Source organism: Ovis canadensis, chromosome 1 (assembly GCF_042477335.2).
Source record: "Ovis canadensis isolate MfBH-ARS-UI-01 breed Bighorn chromosome 1, ARS-UI_OviCan_v2, whole genome shotgun sequence".
Taxonomy (NCBI): Eukaryota; Metazoa; Chordata; class Mammalia; order Artiodactyla; family Bovidae; genus Ovis; species Ovis canadensis.
The window spans coordinates 17,463,791-17,483,797 of record NC_091245.1 but is presented as its reverse complement, the minus strand read 5'-3'; the positions used below and the strand labels follow the sequence as shown (position 1 = coordinate 17,483,797).

At 39.0% G+C, this 20,007-nt stretch overlaps 1 protein-coding gene across 4 annotated transcripts in view; it reads left to right on the top strand.

Moving 5' to 3' along the window:
* Positions 1–20,007, top strand: part of FOXJ3 (forkhead box J3) — a 149,400-nt gene that overhangs the window by 56,685 nt on the left and 72,708 nt on the right. For all 4 annotated transcript variants that reach the window (XM_069588265.1, XM_069588264.1, XM_069588280.1 and 1 more), the window contains exon 4: positions 5,252–5,326. In XM_069588265.1, the coding sequence (XP_069444366.1) occupies positions 5,252–5,326 (75 nt within the window). The remainder of the gene's footprint in view (positions 1–5,251; positions 5,327–20,007) is intronic.

Here is a 20,007-nt window from a genome sequence, read left to right as displayed (position 1 = left end):
GTGAGAGTGCTTTTAAAATTCAGATTCCTGGGTCACAAGTCCAGAGATTATAAATTAGCCATCTTAGAGCCTAATAATCTGCATTAATATTCATCTCAACTGATTCTAGGGTAAGTAGGCTGTACTTTTGAGAAACTGCTTTTGAAGATGTGGTTTTCAAGGCCAAGCAGTTTTCCTTTAACAGTTATTTTAGTTCAGTCGCTCAGTTGTGTCCAACTCTTTGCAACCCCATGGACTGCAGCATGCCAGGCTTCCCTGTCCGTTACCAACTCCTGGAGGATGATGCCATCCAACCATCTCATCTTCTGTCATCCCCTTCTCCTTCTATCTTCAGTCTTTCGGAGCATCAGGGTCTTTTCCAAGGAGTCGGCTCTTCACATCAGGTGGCCAAAGTATTGGAGCTTCAGTTTCAGCATCAGTGCTTCCAATGAATATTCCAGTTTGATTTTCTTTAGGGTTGACTGGTTTGATCTCCTTGCTGTCCAAAGGACTCTAAAGAATCTTCTCCAACACCCCAGTTCAAAAGCATCAATTCTTAAGTGCTCAGGTTTCTGTGGTCTAACTGTCACATCCGTATGTGACTACTGGAAAAATCCATCAGTTATTTAACCTGGGCCATTTTTCTCCACCTTTAACTTGGCCATCCTAATTATGTCTGCCTCTGCTCTTTGAGTTTTTTCTCTTAGGGTTGTTAGATGTAGTGTGTCTCCAAGTTGTGAGATCTGAAGTAATCTCTTTTCTCTATTGTGTGCTGTAAATACATGTCACGGCTCTCATAGCTCTCTGGGTGTTTTTATTTTCTGAATATGCTCTTGGTATTTTTTCCAGAAGATTCATGATTCCCATATGAAAAGCATTATATTCCATTTTCTGAATTGGTAGAAAAGATGCTTACCCTTATGGAGAAAGCTTTTTTGATAGAGAATACAATATAGAGGAGGAAGAACATTAAACAAATTATTGCGTAATGTGAAATGTACATTTTGCCTGACCTAAGCATCTATGAAAATCAGAAAATATTTCCTTCAGGAACTAACATTTAAACTAAGAATGAATTGGAGATTGAGGAGACTCAGGTGAAGGGAGTGAAGGAAGGCTGGAGGCCATAACTTTTGTAGTAGATGGAAAGCCTACAGGTGAGAGAGAACATTGGAGAGGGTGAGGGTAGAGTACAGATAGTATAGATTTAGAGATAGCAGGGTAGGGTGAGGTCATGAAGACTCTTGTGGAGGCTTTAGGATTGTAGATTGTATCCTAAGGGCAATGGGAATTTACTGAAAGATTTTAATTGAAGCAGTAAAGTCAGATTTGCCTTGTGAGGAAGTAACTGCCTGCTGGGCGGAGAATATTGGAGAGGGGTAAAGAGAGGAACGAAGCTATTGTACTAGTTTTTGGTGCGACTGGTGTCCTAGACTGAGATGGTAACAGAAGAGATGGAATAAAGACGGTAAATTGAAGGCAGACTTACAAGATTTGGTGACAGATTTGTTTTAGATGGTAAAGAGGAAGGAGGAGTTAAGGAGGCTTGACAGGTGTCTGATTGGAGCAGTTATGTGAATAAGCAGAGAAAAGGAAACTGAAAGAAGACCACATTGGAAATAAAGATTGAGTTTAGTTTTAAACATGTTTGGTTGGAGTTTCTGGCGATGTCTAGTAGAATGTTGAAAATTTATGTTAATTTAGGAGAAAGGTCTGTAACAGATGGTTATTGAAGCCATGGCTGTGGATGAGATTGCCTACACAGCAAATGTAGAAATGAAAAAAGAACAGTGGCAGAATCTGGAAGATTTCCAGCTTTTAAGCTTTTAATAGAGGAGGAAGACCCAAGTAGAGATGTGTTCTTCCAAAGCCATTTAGAAAACATGACCATTTTGATTTCATCTTGATGTTTTCTTTCCATCCTGATGTTTTTAGATGGGTAGTTTTTCTGATTAGTTCTTGCTTTCCTTTGTCTTCTTTTGGATTTGGACTGAGTACTTTTTGTGATTTCATTTTATTTTCACTATGATTTTATTAGTTATATCTCTTCCTAAATTTTGTTTTAAGAAGTAATTATTCTAGAATTTACCGCCCATATCTTTAACTTATCACACTCTACCTTCATTATACTATTTTATGTATGGAGTGAGAACTTTATAAACCTTATACAGTTGATCCTTGAATAGCCCAGGCAGTGCAGGCTGACTCCTCCACAGTCGAATGTATAATTTTACAGTTGGTTCTCCGTATCTTGGTTCCACATCTGCACATTCAACCAGCCTTGGATTGTATAGTACTGTAGCGTATTGTGGTGGTGGTTTAGTCACCAAGTCACGTCTAACTCTTGGAACTCATGATTGTGGCTCGCCATGCTCCTCTGTCCATGGATTTCTCAGGCAAGAATACTGAAGTGGGTTGCCATTTTCTTCTTCAGGGGATCTTTCTGACCCGGGGATCAAACCCATGTCTCCTGCATTGCAGGCGGATTCTTGACTGCTGAGCCGCCAGGAAAGCCCACTATAGTATGTATTTACTGGAAAAAAGTATGTTTAGTGGACCAGTACAATTCAAACCCATATTGTTCAAGGGTCTGCTGTACTTCTGATTCCCCTGAGCCAGCCTTTATGTTATTGCCATGTTTTCCCTTTACATGTTAAAAACCTCATAATAAGCTGTTATATTTGCTTTAGACAGTCATCTTTTAAAGGCATTACAAATAAGAAAAAGTGATTTTTAAAAATTTGCCTTCATTTTCACAGTTTCTGGAACTTCATTTCTTCTTGTAGTTTCAAGTTTCCATTTGGTATCATACTTCTGCCTGAAGAACTTCCATCTAACATTGCCAGCCAACTGGTGGTACAAAAAGTGAATTTTTTCAGCTTTTGTGTCTTGCAAAGTCTTTATTTTGCCTTCATTTTTGAGAGATATTTTCACTGCATATAGAATTGACTTTTTCTTTTATTATTTTAAAGATGTCGCTTTGTTTTTTTCTAACTTGCACAGTTTTTTGAGACATCTGCTGTAATTCTGATGTTTATTTCTCTGTACATAATCTTTTTTTTTTTCTCTTGCTTCCTTCAAGATGTTCATTTTGATTTTCAGCATTTGGGCTATAATGAATATAGGTGTGTGGATTTTTAATTCCTTCTGCTTGATGTTCTCTGAGATTCATGCATCTGTGATTCGATGTGTCCTGTATTATTTTTGGAGGATTCTTGACTGTTACTTCTTCAAATTCTTCTCTGCCCCATTCCTTTTCATTTCTTCTTCTGAGACCCTAATTACATGAATTGTTACACACTTCTTGGATGAACTTTTTTGTATTTGTGCATGTGTACATGCCCGCATGCATGTATATTAGTTGGGATAATTTCTACTGATCTATCCTCAAGATATCTGAGCCTTTCCCTAGTTGTGTCCCATCTACTGGTGAACCATCTAGGGAGTTTTTTTTTATCTTTGACCGTGGTTTTTTGAAACATAATCATGTTACATTTGACCCTTTCTTATAGTTTACACATCTCTGTTGAAATTCCCCATCTTTTAATGCAGTTGTGCACTTTTTCTACTTGTTGCTTGAACCTATAGTTTTCTAAAAGTTCTTGTCTGATATTTCTGACATCTGCGTCATTTCTCAGTGTGGTTTTTGCGGATTACTTTATCTTTTGACAGTGGGTTTTTCTCCCCCCTTCTTTTCCATGTCTCTTGCAACTTTTGACAGTTTTAGCTACATGTGTAGAAGAATGGTTGAGATAGAGGTAAATAGCATTTATAACTGTAAATGGACAGTCATCTTTTTTCACAGGCCATTTGTGACGGAGTTGAATTACTCTTACCAGTAGTTGAGCTGGATTTGAGTTTCGCTGTTGGTACCTTTACCTTTAGTATACCAGACTTTACATTCCTCCACAGTAGACCCCTGTTGCCTTGTGCTTGGAGACAGGCTTGGGTACTGTAGAGCTTTCTCAATTTTCCTGCTTCCTCTTTAAGTTTTAGTCGTCTCTGCCCCCCTTGCTACAGATGGGGATCTCCGTGCTTCTGCCCCTCCTCTATCAGTAGATTATTACTTGTTATTCCTGCCAAGCTTGTGCTAGGGTCTCGTGGTTTTGTGTTCTGTTTTTTGGTCTTGATCCAGACTTAGTCTTACTCAAGCCCTTGGACCTGTTGGGGAGGGGTGTCCTTTTTCAGTGTTTTTTTACCCCCTCAGCGAGATCAGTTATCCTTGTTTATCCAGTTACATTTGGGTGGGAGTTTTGTGCCCCTTTCCAGGCTATAGTCAACCTCCACGTCAGTGTGGTGTATTGGAGTAGAATCCTGGCCCCAGGGCAGTTTCTGACACTTGGCCCATTGTTGCCGTTACTGTTCCGTCTTCCAGTCTTGTCCGGCTCCTTGCAAACTCATGGACTGCAGTATGTCAGGCTTCCCTGTTCTTCACTGTCTCCTGGAAATTTTGGAGCATTTCATTAAGAAGAAATGGCCTGTAGGTGTTTTCTTTAAGAATTGAGGCATAGTCCTGCTTATTCATGAAAGATCACCTGTTTCACAGATTCTTCAGGTCTCTGAGTGTATTTTCCTTCTGTCCAAATTGGTTTTTCTTTCCTGCTGCATTTGAGGAACCTACATGTTCCTGCTGACTTCTGTAACCCATGTCTTCCCATGTGGTTTTCTTTCTTACATATCATAGTGAGAACCTAGTTGGCTTTTATGTACTCTGGTAATGGAGCAGTGGAATTTTTTAATTTACAACTTTTTAAACTCATTAAAAAGTGGTAACATATGTGCCTTGTAGATCATTTGAACATGATAGAAAAGTGAAAGGAAGAAAATAAACTTCACTTATAATTCCGTGTAAAATAACTCCTAGCATTTTGCAGTCTGCCTTGTTTCTAAGAATAAATAAATTAGCTAATAAATAGATACCAAAATTAAAATCACAATATGCATATAATTTTTTATTTGGTTAACGTTAATCATAGACATCTTCCTGCATCATTAAAAGATCTTACTAAACATTTAAAAAGGGACATATACTCCCTTATTTGGAGTTTCGTAAGATTCACTGGAACTGTCTTTTCCAATAACTGTTTCCCTTTGCAGCATTCATAATTAAAAATCAGAAAGATTTAAATTTGAAGCTCATTTAAAAAGCTTATTCCATGTGTAATGATATGTTACCATACAGAGATATTTAGGTTGCTGATTCTGTTTTTAACGGAGGGTTTTGATTTTTGGATTCCAATGACCCTATAGCTTTTCTTTTCTTTAATTTCAGAATTCCATCCGACATAATTTGTCACTGAACAAATGTTTCCTTAAAGTGCCTCGATCCAAGGATGACCCTGGAAAGGTAGGATTCATTTTCTTAAGATAAAATGATTGGATTCCTCATTGTATCTGTTGGCATGTTTGAATCTGAGTTATACCTGTTATATAAAGAAAAAGAATTGTGATGAAAGCTTCAGGACCTTGTCTAGTTCATTGATAAGAAACCTTTGTGAAATAGCAAGTCTTCCATTACCCTGTACTTCCTATTCTACCTCACCTCGCCTTACCCTATTTTAGTTTGTATGCTTCAAGGAAACAGCAGACAGGAAGAGATTTCTTTTCAAGCAGTAAGAAGCTAGCTAGCTACTGTAGAGCTGGTCTTCTGTTCCAGGTTGCTGTTTCTAATCTAGTTTTTGTTTGGTTGTTTTTTTTAAGTGTTATGTTTTAAATTAAACATGACTTTTGAATTTCTTGTTGGAACCACAATTTATTGTTGCATATAAGAAGTGAATCTGGGTCAAGGGGGAAAGGAGTGAATCTATATGTAATTGACTAGTGGAAGTAATTCTTACCCTGAAGTAAAATTTTTCTCTGTTTTATCCTTGTTTTCTTAGTTGTCATTTTTTCCTCTTCATTCCATTTATCTTCTGCCATTGTTGCATTTTTAGTATTTTATCTGCAGAAATGTCCTTTTTTTTTTGAGTTTCAAACTTTATCAACTGAATTGTGGCCTGAACTTGGTACTAGTTGTTTGGTTTTTGAAGCTCAGAGTACTTGCTTGGACCATTTTTCGTTGTCATGATAGATTAGGACTTTTGAGATAGTCTGTCTTTTGGCAAGCACACATTCTTTTTTGGTTGGTTAGACTCCTTGTCCGGAGAAGGCAATGGCACCCCACTCCAGTACTCCTGCCTGGAAAATCCCATGGACGGAGGAGCCTGGTAGGCTGCAGTCCATGGGGTCGCTTAGGGTTGGGCACGACTGAGCGACTTCACTTTCATTTTTCACTTTCATGTGTTGGAGAAGGAAATGCAACCCACTCCAGTGTTCTTGCCTGGAGACTCCCAGGGACGGGGGAGCATGGTGGGCTGCTGTCTACGGGGTCTGGGGTCGCACAGAGTCGGACATGACTGAAGCGACTTAGCAGCAGCAGCAGCAGCAGCAGCAGCAGCAGCAGCAGCAGACTCCTTGTCACCTTCTTCAGGCTACTGTCCCTGAAAGAATTTTTCTAAAATGTAAGCCTGATCATGTTATCACCCTGTTTCAAAAAGCATTCTCCAGTGTCCTGGAGGTGTTTCTTACATCCGTTACTATCTTTTCCTTAATCTTCCTTTCTAGCTATAATTTCACCTTATTCAAGATCCATTGTGAGGAACTGCTTGAAGTTTTCCAGACATACCTTTCATATAGTTTTCTCCTATTGCACAAACTCCCTCTATTTGTCTTCATACTCCTTGTCTTTTAAGATTGAGCTGCAACATTACCCTGTGAAGTTTTTTTTGTTTTCATATACTTCAGTTGAGTTTGTTGTTCCATCTTTTGAGTTCCTGTTACTTTGTCATCACTATAGTAGCTTCTAACTGATTTCTCTATCCTAGGGCTTACTATCTTCAGTGTATATAGTAGCCAGCCATCTTTCAAAAATGGTCATATGGTCTATGTTTAAAAATCTTCATTGGTTTATTTACTGCCTTTAGGTTAAAGTCTAAATGTGAAGAGGATGGGGATAGTTTGTATATAGTTCACTTTTTTAGCCCCAGTTGCTTGCACAGTGACTGGTGGCACTGAGGAGACACTCCTGTTGAATGAATGAATGTAAAGCTGACCCCTGAACAATGCATGGGTTAGAGGCATTGACACTCTGCCAAGTATAATTTATAGTTAGCCCTTGGTCTACATGGTTTCTGTGAATCCACAGTTCCACATCTCCCAGATTCAACCAACTGCAATTATGTAATATTGTATTTAATATTGAAAAGATGTGTGTATAAGTGGACCCGTTCAGTTCAAACCTGTGTTGTTAGCTGTATTGTATCCTCTGCTGGACTGTTGACTTCTTGAGGTTAGGACATGGAGTTACTCATCTCAGTTGTGAAGCAGGCATTCTCAAATAATGAATGTTTTATGGCATCTTCTGTGACCTGCCCCATCAAGTTGATTCTCAATAAGCTTGAATACATTATTGTAATAGTCTTGTTTGACACAGTTTACTATTTGTGTTCATAATTCTCTAAGGTTGTGAATAAGAATTGGTAAAATTTTTCTTAGCTTTAAAGCAGGCTTATTATAAAAGAAGAGGAATTATAACTTATATTTGCTTCATTTCAATTTCTGGTGAGTATTGAGGGTATATGAATCAGACTAAAAGTCTTCTTAATAGAGTTTCTAGATTATCTGTGTTATTAGAGTTCTATGAAGCTAGTAATTGCAATCAGATTTAATTTTTAAATGATACTTAAATCATTAAAAAGTAAAAAACCAACACCCATGAAGCGTAACTATATTATGTACTAAATTTTAACCAGTTGGAGATTTATTTAGTAAATCTTGCGCTGTCAGCTTTTCTTTTGTGCAGAACTCAAAAGCTTTTCTCCACTTTTAATTAAATAATATCATGGGGGTATGGCAGGTGATTAAGTAATACCACGTTATTCTTTGCAACCGTTCTTTTTGAATCAGGATTGTCTTATTATTATGCAACCAAAACAGTACAGAAATAAATTGAATCCTGGTAGACTAATAAAAGCTTTTAACTTTTAGCAGTGGTCTTTTTAAAGTTTTGTTTTTATCAAATACATCATTTGGAAAAGGAAATGGCAACCCACTCCAGTTTTTTGCCTGGAGAATCCCATGGACAGAGGAACCTGGCTAGCTACAGTCCATGGGGTTTCAAAGAGTCGGACACGATTGAGCAACTAACACACACAAATACATCATTGTTCTTATTGATTTTAGTCATTGTAGTAAAATCCACATTTGATATGATAAATATCATACATTTGATAGTATGTTTATACTAATAATCATTTTTATTTTCAGTCTCAAGGTGAGATTTAAATACCAGTTCTTAATTGATTTTGGTCAGAAGTAAATGTTGTAAATCTCATCTTATAAAGTAGATTTATATGAATAAAATCATTTTAGTTTTTAATATCAAAATAAGATTTTTTTAAAACTAAGTTCTGTTGCTTAAAACAGTTTGGAAAACGTTAGATTTAGCCCATTTTATAGACGAGGAACTAAGGTCCATAAATGAGGAATGACTCGCCCAAGTTCAGTGTGGAATTAGAACCCAGGTGTATTGGCTAGACTTACTTGCAAGTCACAGGAACCTATTACAGACTAACTTAAGGGAGAATATATCTGCAGGAGGGACTGGAGTAGGAGCCAGATTCTTCAGTTATATCACTGGGGATGTCTCTGTATACCTGCCAGTTCTACTAGCTTCTCTCATGGCTTCATTTTTAGCCAAATTCGTGGCAGAGATGGCCGTCAGCAGCTTCTGGCACATATTCACCTAGTTCAGTAACCCTTAGCAGTGCTTGGTGCCCACCCCACCAAATCCCTGGAGTACAGCAAGCATCTTAGAATGAATGCCCAACAAGGAGACTACACTTGGTTTCTTGGTTCCTATTACTGGTGCCTTTTCCATTCTACCAGTCAGTCTTCCTTGAAAGGGAAGCCACAATGTTAGTTAAGTTTTGGTACTTATGAATTGTTTTTTTCTTTTTGTATTACAGTGTTTCCTGGCATTTGAGGAGCTTTTCCAAAACCACCCTCACCACAGTGGGAGAAAACCATTGAGCCAAGGTGGGGTGGGAGTAGTTTTTGGTCTTCGGTAATGGGTGTATTTTAACCCCTTAGGATTTGCAAGCTGCTGCCACGATCCAGATGGGTCCAAGAGGTCGAGTTAGAAGTAGCTCATACAGCTTCTTTCCCATCATTCTGTGGTATATAACTCTGTTCAGTGTATCACCAGAGAGGTGTAGTGACCAACTTAAACTTGAAAAGTTCTTGTTGAATTACAGCTGCTTTTATATGACTATTTATTATTGACTCAATCCTTATTTTCTAGTAATTTTTGTCATAAAAGTCCTCAATATTTGATACTCTCCCAATATACCCTAATGGTCTGAAATCCATTTTTCTTAGTTCGCTGAAACTAAATGCAAACAGCTACTTTATTGCTCTCTTTGAAAAGAAAAACAAAATGAAATTGTATTTTGCATACATAACTTTGCTGCCTTTTTTGGGACAGATTTCTGTTTTCTTTCCCCTGATGACAGCCCTGTTTCTGCATCCTGTAATCTGTCTCTCTCCCTTTTTTTAAAAAAAAAATTCCTGTCTTTTATCTCCTCACTTACCGTTAGCTTTGTATTTTTGTCTGTTTTTTAATCTAATTTTCGCCAAAAGTCTTCTCATTCTGCAGTTTACACATGCCTCTTTATTTTAGAAGTAAGTATTTTTGCTCACATTATGAAAAGACAAATTGTATCAGCTAAATTTTGTTTTAAAAAAATAGAGTTCTCTTTTTTTGCTTTCCAGCTTAATCTTTTCTCAACCTTGTTTCTTCTTCTCTAACTCAGGAAAATGATACTTTGACTTTAAAGGAGATAAAAGATTACAGAAGGTAGTTTTAGCAGTTGTATAGTTAATAGCAGGAGTGGGCTTTAGGAGAAATGAGATGATAATTAAGACCCCATGAAGGCCACCTGCCAGGCAGGGGAGAGATAACTGCAATGAATTCATTGTAAGAAGAGTTCTTTGTTTCTTGGTTGTTTTTTACCTGGATTGGGGAGGCTGTAAAATGCTCAACGGCTGTGGAGATTGGGGATCTCCTGGTTTGTAAAGAAACAGCAAACTTATTACTAGAGGGTTAATTTTTTAAAGTTCTGAGATAGTGATTATTTTCTACTCCTATCCTCTGTCATAGTATAGGAGACCATAACATAGTTGACAGATTGCTTTTGTTCAAAGTGTATTCTTTTTTTTGGCCCTGTTAGTACTGTTTTGTATTTATTTGTAAATTGTCTCTTATTTATTAGAATCCTATTTGGGTCATTTCATTTGTAAAGCTTTGTAGAAAAACTGGAAAGGTTTGAGAGAACATAAGATACAGCATTAAGTGATAAACAGTGTTCTTGGAGAATCCCAGGGACAGAGGAGCCTGGTGGGCTTCTGTCTATGGGGTCGCACAGAGTCGGTCACAACTGACGCGACTTAGCAGCAGCAGCAGCAGCAGCAGCAGTGTTGTGAAAATTATAGGTATGTACCTTGAAGAAGGAAGGTAGTATAATTTTAATTACTAGCCTTAAAATAGATGCATGATTTTTGTGAGGAAGAAGTTGACCTCTTATCTGTGTCTTTGAATAAAACCAAACACGAAGTGGAATTTAAAGATAGGCAAAAGTTTTGTTGGACACAAATAAGGACGTTATGTTTATTGGAGTGAAAAAAAAAACCAGGGTTCCTAAGGGAGGCTTTAGAGTTTGCCGCTTTTAAAGCATCTCAAGGAGAGAAGAAATTATCAGCCTTCATAATAGCTTTAACTCATGATAGGTAAGAACACCAATTGAAGACTGAGAAGAGGACTTGATCGGGTTTAGCTGAGGGACCCATCAGAACACAGTTGAGATAGAATGAGGAAGGAATTAAGGGAATTAATGTAAGTACTAACATGAAGTCAGGAGTGAAGAAAATGCGTTGGTACCAAGGGTGCATGTTAAGACAAGAATGGATTATGAATGTAAGACAGTCCCTTAGACAAACCAAGGTTAGAAAGCCCAGAGTAAGCGTTGAGAGGGGCATTCAGAGAGGGTCTGAAAGATTGGGATAGATAGGAGGTGAGGGTCTGATTCAAAGAGATAGCACTGCAGAAACAGAAAGAAGTGCTGGCATACAACGCTGACAAGACACTATTAATCAAAGCAGTTTAGTTAGGAACTGTGTTTTATTTGCACATACAGTATTCTCTGTTCTCTTCTTAGGAGCAGGATATAACATTTTGGTGGTGGTGGTCTCCTTTCCATATCTATTTTCTTAAAAAATAATTTTTTGCCCTCAGATTAATTTTTTAATTGCCCCTTGGTAGTCAGCACCACCTTGTCCCCCACCCCAAGCCCTGGCAACCACTGATCTATTTTCTGTTCTTATAATTTTGTTTTTTCCAGAAATTCGAATAAGTGGGAGGCCTTTTGAGTCTAGCTTCTTTCACTTAGCATAATGCATTTGAGATCAGTCTTTATTGTTTGGAGTATCAGCAGTTCCATTTTGTTTCATATAGCCCGTATTATGGATTTGCCACAGTTCAATCACCATTTGAAGAACATCTGGGTTATTGCCAGTCATAAGTTCATTTGAATGTGAAGTTTTCTTTTAGACTTAGATACAATAATTGATGAATCTAAGACACAAGACAATGTTGAATTTAACCTGAACTAGTAGCGTATATGTAATAGTTATATTATTATATGTGAGTCACTCAGTTCAGTTCGGTTGCTCAGTCATGTTTGACTTTTTGCGAACCCATGGACTGTAGCACACCAGGCCTCCCTGTCCATCACCAACTCCCAGAGTTTACTCAAACTCATGTCCATTGAGTCAGTGATGCCATGCAACCATCTCATTCTCTGTCGTCCCCTTCTCCTCCCACCTTCACTCTTTCCCAGCATCAGGGTCTTTGCAAATGAGTCAGCTCTTCACATCAGGTGGCCAAAATATTGGAGTATCAGTTTGAGCATCAGTCCTTCCAGTGAGTATTCAGGACTGATTTCCTTTAGGAAGGACTGGTTGGATCTCCTTGTAGTGCAGGGGACTCCCAAGAATCTTCTTCAGCACCACAGTTTAAAAGCATCAATTCTTCAGCATTCAGCTTTCTTTGTAGTCTAACTCTGATATCCATACATGACTACTGGAAAAACTGTAGCCTTCACTAGACGGACATTTGTTGGCAAAGTAATGTCTTGACTTTTTAATATGCTTTCTAGGTTGGTCATAACATTTCTTCCAAGGAGTAAGTGTCTTTTTATTTCATGGTTGCAGTCACGATCTGCAGTGATTCTGGAGCTCCCCCCCCCCCCCCAAATATCTGCCACTGTTTCCCCGTCTATTTGCCATGAAGTGATGGGACCGGATCCCATAATCTTAGTTTTCTATATGTTGAGCTTGAAGCCAACTTTTTTTACTCTCCTCTTTCACTTTCATCAAGAGGCTCTTTAGTTCTTCTTCACTTTGTGCCATAAGAGTGGTGTCATCTGCATATCTGAGGGTATTGATATTTCTCCCGGCAGTCTTCATTCTAGCTTGTGCTTCATCCAGTCCAGCGTTTCTCACGATGCACTCTGCATATAAGTTAAATGAGCAGGGTGACAATATACAGCCTTGATGTACTCCTTTTCCTATTTGGAACCAGTCTGTTCTTCCACTGCCAGTCCTAACCGTTGCTTCCTGACCTGCATACAGATTTCTCAAGAGGCAGGTCAGGTGGTCTGGTATTTCCATCTCTTTCAGAATTTTCCACAGTTTATTGTGATCCACACAGTCAAAGGCTTTGGCATAGTCAATAAAGCAGAAATAGATGTTTTTCTGGAACTCTCTTGCTTTTTCCATGATCCAGCGGATATTGGCAATTTGATCTCTGGTTCCTCTGCGTTTTCTAAAACCAGCTTGAACATCTGGAAGTTCACAGTTCACGTATTGTTGAAGCCTGGCTTGGAGAATTTTGAGCATTACTAGCGTGTGAGATAAGTGCAATTGTGCAGTAGTTTGAGCATTCTTTGGCCATGCCTTTCTTTGGGATTGGAATGAAAACTGACCTTTTCTGGTCCTGTGGCCACTGCTGAGTTTTCCAAATTTGCTGACATATTGAGTGTGGAACTTTCACAGCATCATCTTTTAGGATTTGAAATAGCTCAACTGGAATTTCATCACCTCCACTAGCTTTGTTTGTAGTGATGTTTTCTAAGGCCCACTTGACTTCACATTCCAGGATGTCTGGCTGTAAGGTGAGTGATCACACCATTGTGATTATCTGGATCATGAAGATCTTTTTCTGTGTATTCTTGCCACGTCTTCTGAATATCTTTTGCTTTTGTTAGGTCCATACCATTTCTGTCCTTTTTTTGAGCCCATCTTTGCATAAAACGTTCCCTTGATATCTCTGATTTTCTTGAAGAGATCTCTAGTCTTTCCCATTCTATTGATTTCCTCTATTTCTTTGCATTGATCGCTGAGGAAGGCTTTCTTATCTCTCCTGCTATTCTTTGGAACTCTGCATTCAAATGGGTATATCTTTCCTTTTCTCCTTTGCTTTTGGCTTCTCTTCTTTTCACAGCTACTTGTAAGGTGTCCTCAGACAGCCATTTTGCTTTTCTGCATTTCTTTTTCTTAGGGATGGTCTTGATCACTGCCTCCTGTACAATGTCACAAACCTCCCTCCATAGTTCATCAGGCACTCTGTCTATCAGATCAGCTCCCTTAATTCTATTTCTCACTTCCACTGTATAATGGTAAGGGATTTCATTTAGGACATAACCTGAATGCTTTTTGGTTTTCCCTACTTTCTTCAATTTAAGTCTGAATTTTGCAATAAGGAGTTCATGATCTGAGCCACAGACAGCTCCTGGTCTTGTTTTTGCTGTTGAGAGCTTCTCCATCTTTGGCTGCAAATATAATCAGTCTGATTTCAGTGTTGACCATCTGGTGATGTCCATGTGTAGAGTGTTCTTTTGTGTTGTTGGAAGAGGGTGTTTGCTATGACCAGTTCATTCTATTGGCAGAACTCTATTAGCCTTTGCTGTCCTTCATTCCGCATTCCAAGGCCAAATTTGCCTGTTACTCCAGGTGTTTCTTGACTTCCTACTTTTGCATTCCAGTCCCCGATAATGAAAAGGACATCTCTTTTGGGTGTTAGTTCTAAAAGGTCTTGTAGGTCCTCTTCGAACTGTTCAACTTCAGCTTCTTCAGCGTTACTGGTTGGGGCATAGACTTGGATTACCGTGATATTGAATCGTTTGCCTTGGAAATGAACAGAGATCATTCTGTCATTTTTGAGATTGCATTGAAGTATTGCATTTTGGGCTCTTTTGTTGACTATGATGGCTACTCCATTTCTTCTAAGGGATTCTTGCCCACAATAGTAGACGTGATGGTCATCTGAGTTAAATTCACTCATCCCAGTCCATTTTAGTTTGCTGATTCCTAGAATGTCGATATTCACTCTTGCCATCTCCTGTTTGACCACTTCCAACTTGCCTTGATTTGTGGACCTAACATTCCAGTTTCCTATTTAATATTGCTCTTTACAGCATCAGACTTTACTTCCATCACCAGTCACACCCACAACTGGGTGTTGTTTTCGCTTTGGCTCTGTCTATTCATTTTTTCTGGAGTTATTTCTCCACTGATCTCCGGTAGCTTATTGGGCAAATACTGACCTGGGGAGTTCATTTTTCAATGTCCTATTTTTTTGCCTTTTCACGCTATTCATGGCGTTCTGAAGGCAAGAATACTGAAGTGGTTTGCCATTCCCTTTTCTAGTGGACCACGTTTTGTTAGACCTCTCCACCATGACCCTTTGTTGGCCCTACTTCATGGCTCATAGTTTCATTGAGTTAGGCAAGGCTGTGGTTCATGTGATCAGATTGGTTTGTTTTCTGTGATTGTGGTTTTCAGTCTGTCTGCCCTCTGATGGAGAAGGATAAGAGGCTTATAGATGCTTCCTGGTGGGAGAGACTAACATAGGGGGAAACTGGGTCTTATTCTGATGGGCGGGGCCATGCTCAGTAAATCTTTAATTTTCTGTTGATGGGTGGAGCTGTGTTCCCTCCCTATTACTTGAAGTGAAGTTGCTCAGTCTGACTCTTTGTAACCCCATGGACTGTAGCCTACCAGGCTCCTCCCTCCATGGGATTCTCCAGGCAAGAGTACTGGAGTGGGTTGCCATTCCTTCTCCAAGGGAATCTTCCCGACCCACGGATTGAACCCTGGTCTCCCTGTTACTTACCTGGGGCCAAACTATGGTGGAGGTAAGAAAGATAATGGCAACCTCCTTCTAAAGGTCCCATGCAGGCACTGCTGCACTCACTGCCCCCAGCCCTGCAGCAGGCCACCAGCGACCCACGCCTCCACTGGAGACTCCTGGACACTCACAGGGAAGTCTGGGTCAGTCTCTTTTGGGTTCACTGCTCCTTTCTCCTGGGTCCTGGTGCACACAACGTTCTGTTTGTGCCCTTCAAAAGTCTTATTTCCCAGGTTGTGCAAGTTCTGACAGCCCTGTGGTGGGATTAATGGCGACCTCCTCCAGAGGGCTTATTCCATACCCAAGTCCGCTGCACCCAGAGCTCCGTCCCTGTGACAGTCCACTGCTGACTGGTACGTCCACAGGAGATGCTAAACACAGTTCTGTCTCAGTCTCTGTGGGTTACAGTAAACATTATATGACTTATATGTGTTATATATTAAAATATATATGAGCTATCTCTCAGAAATCAGTTGTAGTATAGTAAAACCTTATCCACAACTTAATTTCTAAAAGGATTAGGTTAAGGCACTGATGATTTAAAAACAAGAAATAAAAAATAAACAAATAAAAACAAGATATAGCCAGCTATTAATAACAATAGAATATACTGTTTTTAAGTATCCTTATTGTGATCCACACAGTCAAAGGCTTTGGCATAGTCAGTAAAGCAGAAGTAGATGTTTTTCTGGAACTCTTGCTTATTCCATGATCCAGCGGATGTTGGCAATTTGATCTCTGGTTCCTCTGCGTTTTCTAAAACCAGCTTGAACATCAGGGAGTTCACGGTTCACGTATTGTTGAATCCTGGCTTGGAGAATTTTGAGCATTACTTTACTAGCATGTGAGATGAGTGCAGTTGTGCGGTAGTTTGAGCATTCTTTGGCATTGCCTTTCTTTGGGATTGGAATGAAAACTGACCTTTTCCAGTCCTGTGGCCACTGCTGAGTTTTCCAAATTTGCTGGCATATTGAGTGCAGCCCTTTCACAGCATCATCTTTCAGGATTTGAAACAGCTCCATTGGAATTCCATCACCTCCACTAGCTTTATCAAGCCCATCTTTGCATGAAATGTTCCCTTGGTATCTAATTTTCTTGAAGTCTTTCCCATTCTGTTCTTTTCCTCTATTTATTTGCATTGATCGCTGAAGAAGGCTTTCTTATCTCTTCTTGCTATTCTTTGGAACTCTGCATTCAGATGCTTATATCTTTCCTTTTCTCCTTTCTCTCTTCTTTTCACAGCTATTTGTAAGGCCTCCCCAGACAGCCATTTTGCTTTTTTGCATTTCTTTTCCATAGGGATGGTCTTGATCCCTGTCTCCGGTACAGTGTCACGAACCTCATTCCATAGTTCATCGGGCACTCTGTCTATCAGATCTAGGCCCTTAAATCTATTTCTCACTTCCACTGTATAATCATAAGGGATTTGATTTAGGTCATACCTGAATGGTCTAGCAGTTTTCCCTATTTTCTTCAATTTGAGTCTGAATTTGGTAATAAGGAGTTCATGATCTGAGCCAGTCAGCTCTCTGTCTTGTTTTTGTTGACTGTATAGAGCTTCTCCATCTTTGGCTGCAAAGAATATAATCAATCTGATTTTGGTGTTGACCATCTGGTGATGTCCATGTGTAGAGTCTTCTCTTGTGTTGTTGGAAGAGGGTGTTTGCTATGACCAGTGCATTTTCTTGGCAAAACTCTGTTAGTCTTTGCCCTGCTTCATTCCGCATTCCGAGGCCAAATTTGCCTGTTACTCCAGGTGTTTCTTGACTTCCTACTTTTGCATTCCAGTCCCCTGTAATGAAAAGGACATCTCTTTTGAGTGTTAGTTCTAAAAGGTCTTGTAGGTCTTCATAAAACCGTTCAACTTCAGTTTCTTCAGTGTTACTGGTTGGGGCATAGACTTGGATAACTGTGAGAAATCTGTATGCAGGTCAGGAAGCAACAGTTAGAACTGGACATGGAACAACAGACTGGTTCCAAATAGGAAAAGGAGTACGTCAAGGCTGTATATTGTCACCCTGCTTATTTAACTTCTGTGCAGAGTACATCATGAGAAATGCTGGACTGGAAGAAACACAAGCTGGAATCAAGATTGCCAGAAGAAATATCAATAACCTCAGATATGCAGATGACACTAACCTTCTGGGAGAAAGTGAAGAGGAGCTAAAAAGCCTCTTGATGAAAGTGAAAGAGGAGAGTGAAAAAGTTGGCTTAAAGCTCGACATTCAGAAAACAAAGATCATGGCATCTGGTCCCATCACTTCATGGGAAATAGATGGAGAAAAAGTAGAAACAGTGTCAGACTATTTTTTGGGGCTCCAAAATCACTGAAGATGGTGACTGCAGCCATGAAATTAAAAAACGCATACTCCTTGGAAGAAAAGTTATGACCAACCTAGATAGTATATTCAGAAGCAGAGACATTTCTTTGCTGACTAAGGTCTGTCTAGTCAAGGATATGGTTTTTCCTGTGGTCATGTATGGATGTGAGAGTTGGACTGTGAAGAAGGCTGAGCGCCGAAGAATTGATGGTTTTGAACTGTGGTGTTGGAGAAGACTCTTGAGAGTCCCTTGGACTGCAAGGAGATCCAACCAGTCCATTCTGAAGGAGATCAGCCCTGGGATTTCTTTGGAAGGAATGATGCTAAAGCTGAAACTCCAGTACTTTGGCCACCTCATGTGAAGAGTTGACTCATTGAAAAGACTCTGATGCTGGGAGGGATTGGGGGCAGGAGGAGAAGGGGACAACAGAGGATGAGATGGCTGGATGGCATCACGGACTCGATGGATGTGAGTCTGAGTGAACTCTGGGAGTTGGTGATGGACAGGGAGGCCTGGCGTGCTGCGATTCATGGGGTCGCAAATAGTTGGACATGACTGAGCGACTGAACTAAACTAAACTGAAGTATCCTTAACACTTAGAGAAACCATTTGCTATACTACAATCAGTATGCTAATTACATATTATTTTTAATCTGTTAAAAGTGAATTTCTTAATAATCTTTTCTGAACAGCACTTAGATTTATTTGATAATCAGGTTAAAAGGAATAGAAGACTGTATTTGTTTAGTTAGAATGTTCCAGAGACCTGAGCAGGCGTTGAAATAATTTTTGTCCATACATTCACTCAGCCAGTTAGCCAGCCAAGCTTTCTTCCTTTGAGTGCCTACTATGTGTTTGACTGTTGATAGCCTATTTTTATTGTCTGAGTAGAGTGATTATTTAACTTCTTGCCGAAATTAAAAACTTGTGAGAATGAAAGGGCTTTTTTCTTAATTTTGTTTAGTAAATAGGTATAACCTAAGACTGAAACTGGGCAAGTTGTTCATGTAGCTGTCTATGTGATCCATGCAGATGCTGTGCCGCAGTGTGTGGGCAGCTACGCAGGAGCAGCATCCTAGGAGGATGGAGGGCTTAAAAAAAAAAAAAATTAAAATTGGATTAAACTGGGATATGAAAAAACACTGAGACACATGGTGTGAAGGCAAAGAAAGGGACAAAAAGGATTCAGTACTATGTCTGAGCCTCTTGAAATGGTGTGCATTGAGAGCAAAGGAAGAGCAGAAAACAGTCTGTGATGATTCAGTTTACCAATATCTACATGATAATATAGTAAAACAGAAGTTACAGATTTGGCCATTTGGGATGGCTATTATTTATGATAGGGACTGCTTTCCCCAGGAATATGAGATTGATATTATCTTGTACTTATTTATATTTAATCAGATAATGGCATTTTATTAGTCTTTTAATCTGAGGGCTATTAAAGAATGGTCATATCTGTGTGTAATAGAGCAGAGAACTTTGTTGACATAAAATTTCAGTCAGAAATTATTGGAATAAGTAAGATACACGTTATTTGAAGTGGTAAGTATTTTGTAATAATGAAAATAAAGGCATTTAAGTCCATTGTTCATCTTTGACTCATCTTAATTTTGATGAATTTTCTATACTTTGATTTTCTTAATTTTCCTATTGTGTTTATTATTGGTTGGATAATTTCTATTGAAGAATGCTGCCTAGTTTTCAATTGGGTGCCACATTCCCCCTCCCTTGCCAACCTCTAGAATTATTTTTTGTTTTAAGATATCTTGAATTTGACAAGTGACTCAGTTTTGGAAGATGTGTTCAGAGCTGGACAATTCTAGTTTGTGATCTTTGTTTGGGATTTTGTAGAGTAAGACTTTGCTGTCTTCTCTGCCAGGAAAGAGAACATTAACTTGCTATATTAGAATTGTTGAAACAAATAAATAATAATGTCTACATTTGTATATTGCTTTACAGACTAGAGAACTAATTTAACATGCATTATCTTAATGTTTAAAACAAACTTGTAGTTGAGTCTCACTTTCAGATAGTGATCTTTAAGTCCATAGTAGATTTTTCCATAACAGATTAGTTCACACAAATCTCACATGATGGAACATCACATAAATGGAAGTCATTTGGTACATTCTTCGCTTGTGTCCGGCTTCCTTCCCTCAGCCTAATGTCTGGGATGCTGTTGCATATGTCAGTTTGCTTGTTTGTTATTGTTAAGTAGTATTTCATTGTATGAATATACCATAGTTTTTTTTTTTGTCTGTTTATCTGTTAGTGGACATCTGGGTTGTTTTCAGTGTGGAGTTACTTTGAGCAAGGTTTTATACAAGTTTTCTGTGGACATATGCTTTTGTTTCTCTTGAATAATGGAAAAATTGTTGTGCCAAAGGGTAGGTGGAACATTAACTTGATAAGAAACTGCC